This window comes from Melopsittacus undulatus, chromosome 4, assembly GCF_012275295.1.
Source record: "Melopsittacus undulatus isolate bMelUnd1 chromosome 4, bMelUnd1.mat.Z, whole genome shotgun sequence".
Lineage (NCBI taxonomy): Eukaryota > Metazoa > Chordata > Aves > Psittaciformes > Psittaculidae > Melopsittacus > Melopsittacus undulatus.
The window spans coordinates 3353961-3366909 of record NC_047530.1 but is presented as its reverse complement, the minus strand read 5'-3'; the positions used below and the strand labels follow the sequence as shown (position 1 = coordinate 3366909).

At 40.1% G+C, this 12949-nt stretch overlaps 1 protein-coding gene across 1 annotated transcript in view; it reads right to left on the bottom strand.

Annotated features, from left to right (window-relative positions):
- The window catches only part of LOC101873032 (golgin subfamily B member 1-like), a 45912-nt gene extending 35266 nt beyond the window's left edge, over positions 1-10646 (bottom strand). Inside the window, exons 1-9 of the mRNA XM_031053545.2 lie at positions 10580-10646; positions 6712-6769; positions 5926-6069; positions 4733-4879; positions 3534-3656; positions 2771-2938; positions 2239-2424; positions 646-768; positions 350-463 (exon numbers count right to left, since the gene is read on the bottom strand). Coding sequence (XP_030909405.2) covers positions 350-463; positions 646-768; positions 2239-2424; positions 2771-2938; positions 3534-3656; positions 4733-4879; positions 5926-6069; positions 6712-6756 — 1050 coding nt within the window. The 5' untranslated portion in view covers positions 6757-6769; positions 10580-10646. The remainder of the gene's footprint in view (positions 1-349; positions 464-645; positions 769-2238; positions 2425-2770; positions 2939-3533; positions 3657-4732; positions 4880-5925; positions 6070-6711; positions 6770-10579) is intronic.
- Positions 10647-12949: the final 2303 nt, after the last annotated feature.

The window sequence follows — 12949 nt, the reverse complement described above, 5'->3', positions numbered from 1 at the left end:
GGGGAGACCTCACAGCAACTTCCAATATTTGAAAGGGGCTACAAGGATAACAGAGAGAGACTCTTCATCAGGGGCTGGAGTGTTAGGACAAGGAGGAATGGGTTTAAACTGACGTTAGATATAAAGAAGAAATTCTCAGTTGCAAGAGTGGTGAGGCACTGGCTCAAGCTGCCAAAGGACGTTGTGAATGCCCCATCCCAGGCAGTGTTCAAGGCCAGGTCAGACAGGGCTTGGAGCAACCTGGTCTAGTGGAAGGTGTGCCTGCCTGTGGCAGGGGGGTTGGAATTAGATCATCTTACTGTCCTTCCCAACCCAAAGCATTTTGTGATTTTATGATTCTATTTCTTACTTTCAATTGCTGGTCCTTGGCATCCAATTCTTTCTGCAAGACATCTATCACCTGTGTCCTTCCCAGCATGACTTCTTCCTTTTCATGGAGCTTCTGTTTCAAGGCCTTTAGTAGCTAGTGAAACAAAATAAAATCAAATAAGCAATGAAGAGTTAAAACTTTCAAAGAAAAAAGACTTACCTTTATTTTCCCAAGCAGAGATCAGAACTGTGCTGCAGAGGTTAGTAATTACATGATTTCAAGTTGCCATGTATAACTAAATCAAAGCAAGCTATTGAGTTTCCAAAGCAACATACCTGTTCTAGGTCAGCACTTGCGTCAGATTTAGCAGCCAATTTAAAGAGCTCCTGCTCGTGCTTTTCTCTCTGTGCTTGCAGTTCCTTTTCCTTTTCCTGGATAATTTTTTGACACACACGTACCTAAAAACACAGAGAAAGTAAATATGGAAACAGTCTATAAAGGGACAGTAAAAGTACATTGAATTGTCTAACTAAAGGTGCAGCAAGATAATGCATTCTATTTTAAGTCTGAATTTCGCTTCTAGTTAACTGCAAATATACTGATCTGTCAGTGATTACTGATGTCAGTGGTGCATGCAGATAAACCTCCAGCTTACAGAAAACTTGTCTCAATTCCACAATAATACACTTTCAATGAGAAGCACGGTACCATTCCTTTTTTTTAATATCACAGATCTCCACCTTTCTTTTTTGGATGCCACTGTCCTCAGACTTCTAATTTCTAAAAGATTACAATTATCATGTTCATTTCTAGCAAGTTTCTATTGACTAAGGCCAAACAGCAGTTTTGAAACCTTTCCGTCTCCATTTCAAAACCCGTATTGTACTTTCAACATGTTTTTGTCTTATCTTAAAACACTTATGAGAACTGGATATAACTTTTGGAATCTCACTAATGACATTTTGAATAAGTTCATGTAAAGTCCTAATCAGATTTATACAAGAATGATGAAACTATGCTCATGAAATGGCATTTACAGTCTCAGGTGTTTGTCTTTTACACTCTTTCCTGTATTAAAATTTATTTCCTGTGTGCTGCTGAACAGGTGTGGTCATGTTCAGCATCAGAAGTAGGTTTTTTGTTATAGATGAAATAAATTCAGACATCAAATGATGTGGAGCATACTGAGGTGAGTAGTTTCATATATGGTAGAACTCAAATACTAAGGGCTCATGTATATCACATTAAAATCCAAGATTTAGCTTCCAAGAAAGCTGGAAGAGCTGGTAACACAAAGGTATGGATAACATGCTCCCTAGTTCCACCTTTCAAGTATTATTTAACAAGTCATTGTTTGTCTTGCCCTATCAATCAGCTGCTAACTTCCAGAGAAAGTTTCCCATTAAGTATATGAGACTTCTTCAGCTCTTTCTCAATCATGAGGAAAACAATTTTTTTCCCATGATCTCATACCAAGAAGTGTGCCAGACAGCTCCCAGTACCAAGGGAAAGCCATCTGTCAAACAGCCATTTGTGCCAAGAATGGCTGCAATAATCCAAAACCACTACCAGCCACTGCATGCGTGCATTTCTGCACCTTGAGATACGAGAAAGAGATGTTTGGAGGTTGTTCAATTGGAATTCTGCACAACCCATTTCACTCCAGTACACACTAGGTTCCTCCATGTCCAAACACCACCCACATCCTTAAATTTCCTTTCTTGCACAAAACTTTCAAGTTGAATTATCATCAGCACAAACTATCTGCTGCTCATTATTCTCATTTCATCTGAACACCATATCGATCTTCACTCAAAAATCATCCAAAATTAAAAATGGCATTTCTTTAACTACTGAGCTAGAAACATTACAGCCAAGATACTTCTTCCACCAAAGAATGTGAACATTTTTACAGTGCATTTACTTACATTTTCCATATATGTGGCTTCTTTTCCCTGGAAATGCTCTCTTTCTTTGCTCTGCATATTTTTAAGACTCTCAATCTGTTCCTGGAACAGGCTACATTTTTCTTCACTGTCTCCAACCTTCTTGGTAAGGTTCTGAACTAGAATCTGCATGCTTTGTAGTGATGACTCTTTAATAGCCAGCTGATTCTTTAGAATGCAAACCAAAAGAGCATTAGAATAATGGACCCAGAAAAAAAGATATAGGAGCTCTTTCCTCAGTTAAAGCAACATTAAACTTAAAATCAAGTTTGGTTTTACTTTGAAAGAACTTTGTCAGCAGATTCCACAGTTGACACTAATATATATAAATGGTACTGACAGAAGTAGTAAATAAATATATATATTGACATAAGTGAAAATAATCAGTATTTTTATTCACACGAATAACTGTGTAAGACTTGTGCTTCAGAGAAGAATCCACTGTATAACAGATCAGAATTCATTGATTTCTTGAAACATCTATGGAGATCTAATATTTGAGCTGCTAATATACCTTCAATTCTTCACTGGGAAACAGAATTTCATTGGTAACAACACCTGATCCACACGCTGTCTGTAAATCAATGATATAAGCATCTCTTTCAGCTAACTTCTTTTCCTTCTCTGCCAGCATGGCATCCATTTCAGCCCCACGACAGCGCTGTGCCTCCAGCTCAAGACTCTGAAAATGAAAACAAGAACAGCTTGTGCCATTTCCTTATCACCTCTATTAGGGTACTGAAAAAAAATATAATCAATTTAGAACCTGGTTCAATTTTAAGTGGAATCTTTAATTATTGGACCATTTATCTGAAATTCTGCAGCATTCACATTCCTGCCACTTCCACAGCAAACAGCCATATGTCCACAAAGCACATTGCTGCAGAGAACAGCTACAAACCTTCACATGAAATCATCCCTTGCCTACATTTCTTCCTGTTATAACTTACTATTGCAACAAGGACTGAAGCAAAACAGCATAAATATAACATTAACCCACAATGTTTGCATTTGTGTTTCCTATTCTATTCATTTTCATATGATCACAAAAGCATGCTTAAGGATTCACTGCTCACTGAAGATGCAATGACAGAATTCTCACTGCCTTTGCTCAGGCAAGTTGCAGTGTATAAACATCTCTGTCTACTCAACAGAAAACTCAAGGTTATCTGTTTAGTAACCTAACACAGAATTAAATATTTAAACAATTATATTGAAACATAATCCTATAGCACAGATGTGAAAAGCCACACACTTGGCATCACCTAAAACACCACCTTTTTCTGTAGCTCCTCATTTTTCTGTGTGATCTGGGATTCGAGTTCTTCAATTCTCCTTCTCAGGACTAGTATCTTCCCTCGATTTGCTGCTGCATTTTCTGGGTCACCATCTTTTGACACCTGCAAAAACAGGGAGGTTTGTATTCCATAAGTACATAACACCTGACTTCTGTACCTCTACCTATTCAAAAAATACTGGTGAGAAAAAGTGTACTTTACTCATGGTTTGTGTTTCAGTTCTCCTACATATTATATATTCCATGTAGAAGCAATGTATCAGGAATGAGATTTGTATCAGACTTGTAAAAACCTTTCAATTATCAATGATAGTTATTGTTGCAAAGTGGCCTGTGACATGCAATAATGGCTTTTATTTCCTCTAGCAATTATAATCCATATAACCTGCTAAGTGTAGTCCATATAACTCAGAGGGAAAAAAGGATTATTTGGGGGAACAAAGTGTAAATTAAACTGTTCCTAGGCACAGTGCTTCTAATCAGAGTTTCAGTAGGTATAACTACTGGGTTACAGAAAATAGTTGCCATTACAAAAGAAATCAAGAACAGTTGCTAAGAGCATGCTTTATTAGCAAAGTAACATGTATTAACTACCTCCAGTGTCTCTTTTGAGTACACTTGAAGACTTCAAACTGATCTGCTTCTGTTCCCTTTCAACACAAAACCCCTAGAAATATTAAAGCCTCATTGAAGTTGCTCTAGAGGCTGTAAGTAGTTAAAACATGCCATGTTAAAGAAATACAAGTCTACTCACACAACTGCATTACTCCAAAACACTGATCATTTAAATGAGACCTTCCAACAATTTACATTTTCCTACCAAGGACACATATTTCCATTTTTGGACATTACAGTAACAAGATATGTTTTGTTTTCATTTCTTCCCACAAACTTATCTTCCTGATTCACATGAGTTAAGATTTTGAGCTGCCACCAAGATGAAGGTTATTTCACTAAAACAATTTGAAAGGAATGTAGTTTTCTAAACTTCTACAGAAAGATAAAAGAAGAATGAAACAGAAGCACACAGATAAGACTGACAGCACCCACAAAGTCAACCCTGATCCTAACCTGACTCAGCTCAAAATGTGAACTTGGGTTCCACATGTGAGTCCAGCACACAAAACCTTCTGAAGCCTTACCTAAACTATGTCTGCTTTAAAACATAAGCACACTGACCTTCTTTTGTTCTGCTTTTGCCTCAGAGCCTCCTGATACTGCCAACTGTTTCTTAAGTTCTTCCAACTGTGAAGTTAACGATGCAACCTTGGCTTTGTTTTGCAGTTTTAACTTGGAAAGTTTGGCATCAGAAGATTCCTTCTCCTCCTACAAATAGAAAAGTCATGAAGGACTATATTAGTTACATGAACAACTGCATCCTTCAACTCTTTCATTAAGAGAGAGACTTAAAGTCTAAAAACTCTTTCCCCCAAAGAGACACATTCTAATGTCACATGCAACAGGTCTGCATATATGAAACAACCTTCCTTTCACTATTAAAACTTTCTGCACATGGTTATTATTATTGTGTGGGATCCAGAGCATTATGATGTTAGAAAACTTCCTATTTTTTGACAGCAATACAAATTCAGGGCTTGATTTTTTTACAAGAACAATTAATTCATAATATTATAAAAGCATAATTGATTTTGTTTGAAGAGTAAACTTAATTTACAATGAGTTTTTAAAAAGTCTGTATTTTAACACTTTGCTGTTTGTGTCCACAGAAGATACTTTTTATAAGTGTAAAACTAAGTCTCCTGCAGGAACAGACCCACGTTCTAACTGTTTAAAGAACAACATAGTAAAGAATAACAAACCCTCAAATGTCTTCAGGATATTAAATATGAACTCTTTCTAGTTTCATCCTTAATGTTAATCAAAAGCAGAGGATAATACATAATAGCATGAATAGTAAGATCACTATACGACAAAAAAGATACATATTGTGGAAGAAGAAATAAAAAATTACCCACAGCAATCCAGTTTTAGGTAAGTTGGCATCTCACTAAATGCCCAGTAATGATTTCGATGGGGGGTTTCCCCATATTTAGCTAAAATGACTGTACACCTCTAGCTCTTGGAAAGTCAGCCTGTCCCTTGCAATGATTAAGTCCATCTGTTCATGCAAAGAATACACATTGTAATATAATACCCAAATCCAGTTACAATTTTGGAACAGAAGACACACTGGCAAAAAAGCAGTGATGGTCAGGAACCATAGCAGCTAACTGTGACTAATTTGTCACAGTTGTGTTACTAGAGTTGTCATAACTGACTAAAAGCTTGTCTCCATAAAAACAGCTTATGATAAACAGGAACAAAGGGGGGTTTTAAACAGTCTTTTTTTGGCAAGAATACATGCAGGGTACCTTTAACTGAAGATCTTTATTTCGAAGTTCAGCATCCTTCTCCCTGACAAGCTCCTTTAGCTGTGTTACCAGCTGCTCAGTACTTGTCAGCTGGTCAGTCAAATCCGTCACTGACATGCTTCCTGCATCTTGTGAGCCTGCAGCCTGCAGACATCAAGTACAGTTTGAGCAAACAAAATGGTGCAGACAACACTGGTCCTGCAAAAAAGTCTGCAGTTGGTGTTGCTTTGGGGGTTTTTAAACATTCAGTAAACGTTATTAGAGTACAAGACTAAAACTTACATGTAATTTATGAGCCTACACCAAGCTTAGCAAGTTTGATAGACGTAAGATTATAAATCTTAGAAACTGGTTTAGGAATATTATTTTGAAATACAGCAAAACCATCAAAGCTTCCCAGGTATTTAGAACTGGATTTCCTTACTGTAACAACCAGTAGTGTTGCTGAATCTGTCAGCAATAAAATATTGATATTAGATATGCTATACCCAAAAAAATACCCTTGGGATGAAGCTTATGTAATTCCTACAGATGTTTTCTTAAAGCAAGATAAGCATAAAGAGGAACAGAGCAGCTGTGTTACACACAAGAGATTAAATACCACGTAAACAGCAAGCAAGAACCCAACCTGACTTTTGGAGCCCTAAAACTGAGTCACAGTAAAACTAGTTAAGCAACTTACTTGTGAAAGAGCAAACACATGCCATCAGTATATCAACAAGTAAAGATTCTCTGTGTCAGACATTCTTAAGAAAGTATTATTTTTAATAGTAATTCGATACTTACTACTGTTTTGGAAGGAGAATCATCTCCACTACCCCATTTCCACATAGTTTCACGATGGCTATGAAAACATAAATGAAACAGTACCACAGTAAGTACCAGTGACTCTCAGATAACTGCAATTAACTTGTATTTCTCCCTACATATTTCACTGTGGAATGCTTGAAACTGGTTTGTTTGCTTAATTCTGACCACCTCTGATCCTCACCACATTATTAGTTGTTGAGAAATGCTGAAATAATGTATAAAACAACTGCTAGTCAGTAAAATGTCAATACTATCAAAAAGAATACAAAGAAGTCTTTAAAGAGTAAATGCCATAAAGTATTTTCAGCATAGTTGCTTTTCTCACATATAAATAGAAGATATAAACTACATATAGCTTGCTAATATTTAACCTGACCTTACACACTGCCTGCCACTGCAATATAATAGGGGTTTATCAATGCATATTTCTATAAAAACATACATAAAGAATAAAGTGTTGAAAACCAAAGTGCTTTAACTGTTGTGTGACTGCTGCATATCTGAAACCCTTGATGTCACTGATCAGGTATAAAATGCCTCCATCTTAATCCCTAAGAGTTCCTTGCTTCTTTTGCTCCCAATCAAGCACCATAAACTTCTAAATAGCACCCAAGTACCAGACATATGTCTATATAATTTCAGTTTCTGACTATGGAAAGTTGCAGCTTCCTAATAAACACAAGTATGTGCTGTGTTTATTAATCCTAAAGATCAAGTAGATACAAGGCAGCTCGAAGTTTTAGACCTTTACTGAATAAAAGTGACAAATTTAGTTGAGAAAAACAGGCAAAGTCTATAGAACATCCCATGCAGTAAATTCCACATTGTGACTTGGAGGTATAATTTTAAGAATAGACTGAGGTATCTTGCTTGGTTTCTGGATAATATTCCAAATAGCAGGATGAAGATGTTCAGTCATTTTCACTCTCAACTAGCAACATCCAGAGGTAAACATCTCCTTTCTAATCTGTATTACAGACTTTTGAAATATGCAGACACAGACCAGTCATGCATTTGGAAAGCAGTTTATAACAAACATTAACATACAGCTACAAATATTAACACATAGCTTATCTTAAAGTAGGGAATTTGGAAAGCAGTTTATAAAACACACATAGCTTATCTTATAAATTATGCAGACTGATTGCAGAGGCTGCCTTTAAAGCTGTTTATCATTTCAAAGCTAAAAGACTGCAATCCATGGCCTTCATTATTCACAAGGCCAAACTGGATTCTGCTAAGAATCATGTCTAACATTAAAATCAACAAACGAGCCACAGGGGGAATTACAGAACTTATAAGTAAAAACCTCCCCTCATAACTAGTCCAAAGCTGTAACATCTAATCTGTTCTTAGTGAAAAGCTCATTTCCAGATACATAAAAGAGTTACCCAGGTACAAAGAGGACAAAATGACTCACTAGATGTAAAGCGCTGGTGCATTTGTATTTCATTTATAACTATTCTAGCTCCTTTCCAGCTCTGATGCAATCACTTCTGCTCACTTCTTGTGCTACCTGAATAACTGAACTGCTGCTTTCTGATGTATGTACAGTCTGAACACCGGACCAGGCAACTTGATCCCTTCTCTGTGCAGTACATCTAAACACAATTCAGTTAAGTTTTCCATCCCCATTTCCCTTCCTTTGGCAGCCTATGTCCCAGACATAGCACTATCAGGCATCAAGCATAGGAAAAGCAGGAAGTCCAAATTATTTGTGGCTACCCTCTCTTAAGTTTTCACTGTGACAGGCCCCCCAAGTCCAAACTGCTCACTCTCACTTTCAAGGCTTGATGTTGCTTATCACTGCTAACACCTCATCCTGCTCTCCATTCTGCATATTCAACTGTGTTGATAACCACTCTTTGCAATCCACTGCACACTCACTTCTGTTAACATCATCTTCACTGAAGAACAGGCAGGATGGTTGAGTCTTGCACAAAATCCAAGAGATACAAGAGGCCCATTTAGTTTTATGAAATAAGTTTCTTCTGATTCTCCAAGTACAAGTGAGGTTTTGGTTCTTATCACAACGGGTTTAACAAACAGAAAAGTCCTCCTGGCAGCTTTGCCTTCATACTTGTCCATTCTGTTGTCCCAGCAGTAGCTGCAGCCAAATGCAGCTAAAAAAAACTAACCACGCATTATTCATCTGGGTAGTTTCCAGCCTCCTTACTCCCCTGAGTCAGATATCACAGGACCCAGCACAAGGGGCACTGAGGAGCACATAACAGCAGAGAGGACAGATTTCAGCAACAGCACTGAAGAATCCCGCAGCTGGAGGGTAACCAATGTACATGGTAAAATAACGAACTGTGTTCTTAGAAATACAAACTGAGATGACTGCCCAGGCAGAGAAACAGTCTGCTGGTGCCACAGAACTCCTTGTGTTTCTCTAGCTTTCCCCACATCCATTCAAAAATCATTCTGGTATAAAAAATGGCTTCAAAGAGCACACATCTGAGTTCTCAGTATGAAGGTATTATGGAACTTTTCTTCTTCCTTTGCAGAGACACAGATTATGGGATAAAAAACTAAGGCAGCACCCCACCCCTTACTACAAAGGAAGGCAGTAGTGCTCCTTTTCTCCTCTCTTCCACAGAACTAGAGCAGAAAAACAGAGGAGACTGCAGAAGTGTGTAAAAACTTTAGTGTTTTATTTTTTCAACTCTTATTTCCTACAACATTTTTGTGCTTTAAACACAACTCATTGACAGAACAACATTTAAATATGATTTTCTTATTGTATCTGCACGTTTTTTATTTTGTCCTTATCTGGTGGCTTACCATTATGTTGGTTCTTTTCCTGAATAAGCTAAAGCTGTTTTCAAATGGGCTATGCCACCTACACCAACACAAAAACTGCACCAATAGATGACATACAACGAAGAATCACAAACACCAACTGAAGCCATGTTAATCACAGAATGGTTAGAAGGGGCCTTAAGGCTCATCCAGTTCCAACCCCCTGCCACGGCCAGGGACACCTTCCACTAGACCAGATTGCTTCAAGCCCTATCCAGGCTGGCCTTCAAGACTGCTATGGTTGGGGCCACCACAGCTTCTCTGGGCACCCTGTGCCAGTGCTTCAGCACCTTCACAGGGAAGAACTTCTTCCTTATACCGAACCTGAATCTCCCGTTTCAGTTCAAACCCATCACCCCTTGTCCTGTCACTACAGCACCTGATGAGGAGTCCCTCTCTGGTATCCTTGTAGACACCCTTCAGACACTGGAAGGCTGCTATGAGGTCTCTGTGCACCCTGTAAAGTTAACATACAATGTATCTGTATACCTATTATGTTTATTAAAAAAATTATTTCTTAATAACACAGACCACATTTTCCTCTTAAAATAACATGCAAGGGAAATACTCTTTTGTAACAGAGCACCACTGGAGAATTAAAGGATCAGTGCAGAGGCCCCAGTGAAGCACAGGTGCATGTACACAGCATTAGCTATTTCCACCACAGCAGCCGGATGCAGCTGCTCCTTCAGTATGGTGCTACCAGCAGCCTGGGACTGGAGGTGCACAAACACCCCCAGACCCTTCCTTCGTTGTGGTGAACGCCTCCAGGACAGCAAGCCCCACGGCGGGGGAACACCTTTCCACACTTCAGACGCGGGCAGACGGCAGGGACAGCCCCACATCGACTGGGCTGGCCGGGAGCCTCCCTCCTCGGACATGGCCTGCTAAGCCAGCGGCCCAAGGGGCCCCGGCCGCCCCCCGGAAGGCGGGGACGGACCCGGACAGGTGCGGCACCCTTCGCCGAGACCCAGCAGAGCCTGCAGGCGACGGGAAGGGAATGAAACCCAACGGAGCAGACCCCAGCGGCCCCACTCACCTGCGGGGGAGCGGCGGGGCCGCCGGGCCCTGCGAACCGCAGCCGGTCACCACCACCGCCGCTTCCGCAGCACGGCCCCCTCAGCCTCCGCCACGCCCCGCGGGAGACGTCGCATGGCGGCGCCAGTGCCCCCTGGCGGCCAGGAGGACCGACAGGCAGCAGTCTTGTTCCCCCGGTCCTCTCCCTGGTCCCTTCCCGGCTGCCTTCCCGGTTTCCCTCTCGGTTGACCTCCCGGCTTCCCCGGTCCGGCCCCTCAGAGGAGGTGAAGACCTGTCAGTCCTCTCAGCAAAAGCCTACGGGTGTTTTAAAGTACAATGGATCGCAAACTGCTCAATATGCCATCTTGGCAAGTGAAGTAAACCAGAGAAAAATGTTACCTGAGGTAAAAAATCATCCCTGAGACAAAAATAATGAGATAGAGGTGATTATTCAGTGGAAGCGAACAGAGGGATTTAGGAAAGGCTGGATAAGCCGGTTGTATGTTCCCAGTTGGATGAAGAATTCCAAAGGAGGAGAAGGGTGATCCTGCAGAAAAGGCCAGAACACATTCCATGTGTGCAGGGATATGATCACAACACTTACATCTCAGCAAGGAAGTGAAACACGAGCAAAAAGCAAAGCCCTCTGATACATTTCCTATAGAGAGGAGGGATTTTATTCAGTGGAGGTCTTCAAGGACACTCATTTTCACCAAGGTGTCCATAACGTGACAACTGGCCTGTGACATTGGAGAGAAGCCAGGCTGGAACACAGAGAAATCCAAAGGTAATGTGTGTAATGTTGATGTGTATAAGGTATCCCCACCAAACTGGGCCAGCCCCAATGGGATTCTACACAGGGTCCTTCTACGCCTCAACTGTTCAAGTACAACAGGATGCTGGCGTTATCTTGGTTGTTCAAGGGTGTCTTTTATCCTTCATGGACAGCTTCAGGCTTCCAAGAAGCAAAGTCCTTCTTCCCAGGGCCAGGCTGTCCTTTAGTTTGTTATACTTACACATGAACAATGCCAAATTCTCCAGTAAAATTCCACTACCTCATTACATTGCAGTGTATACTGTGAACTAATATATAGATTGACAGAGTTAAAACATTTTCATGCTACCCAGGCTGGCTGCTGTATAGTTAGGGAGGGGAATTTTCATAACAATAGTTATATTGATCTTACTTTCAGGGAGAGGAATGGATTGAAAATCCCTTTTCTAGACAGAAAAAAGAAACGACCTTCAGCTTTCAATCAGGTAGAACATACTTGTAAGTAGAAATCAAGCAGCACATTGTGTCTGACAGCAGCAGCTTTTGTATTTTGCCTTCTGTAATAGTTTAGATAGTTCTTTTTCTGCGTGCAAACTGCAGCTTTCTAGCAGCATATGGCACTGTCTGGTTTCTGGTGAGTCCCAGCTACAGCCCCACCCTTTACCAGACACACATCAGTTCATCCTATAGTACATGGAACAGAGAATGAGTCTTAATTTACAGGAGACTGCAACATAAAAATGACTGGGAACAGGAAGGAAGCAGCCCATCAGACTTTAAAACTGATTAGATTTCAAGATGCAGTTATTGTTTTAATGACTTTAATCTTGTCCTGGTGCAATGCTGCAGACTATCTCCATTCATTTCAGATATGAGCTAAATGATAGTACTGCATTTTGTGTGTTCTCATCTGTGCCTTCACCATTTAGGAATATGACAGATGATGATGGGTGCCTGAAGTCCTCTGGAAGACATTAGCATCTCTGGAAATAGGAGTCTGAAATGAACTACACCACTGCAAGCTTGAATGAGTCACAGAGCACTCATGAGAATAAAGATTTCTTTGGGACTCATGCAAATGGTGCACCCTCAACACTGTTGGGCAGGGTAGTGAGTCAAAAATATTGTGCATTTTAATGAAACCCAAAGAAAACTTAAGCCAATATTCTCATTACTACACTTCCTGGTTAGTGCTGCCCATGCATCCAGCAGAACACAAAGTAGACAGTCACGTTTGATTATTTCTTGCTTCAGTCAATTTAGGTTTGTAGAGGTCTCCAAATACCAGAGTACATCTGACCACAACCTCCATCTACTCAACCTGTAACCTTCATGATTTTAGTCCCATCCTGCAGTACACCCATAGCTTGCTTTGTCTTCCTCCAAACGTGCAGTTTGGAGGAGCAGCATGTCTGCATAGCTGTCAGAAAGGAGAAAATGAAATGAATGCACTTCACTCTCATCCTCAGCCAGAAAACTGGTGGCTGCTTTAAATTATATCAAGCATCAAACCAGCTCTGTATAGTGAGGATTGTTGAAGCTATTATTCCTGAACAGCAGTGGCATGCCATGAATAACTTGGCTGACTCAGAACAATGCTGGGATCTGAATTCCAAG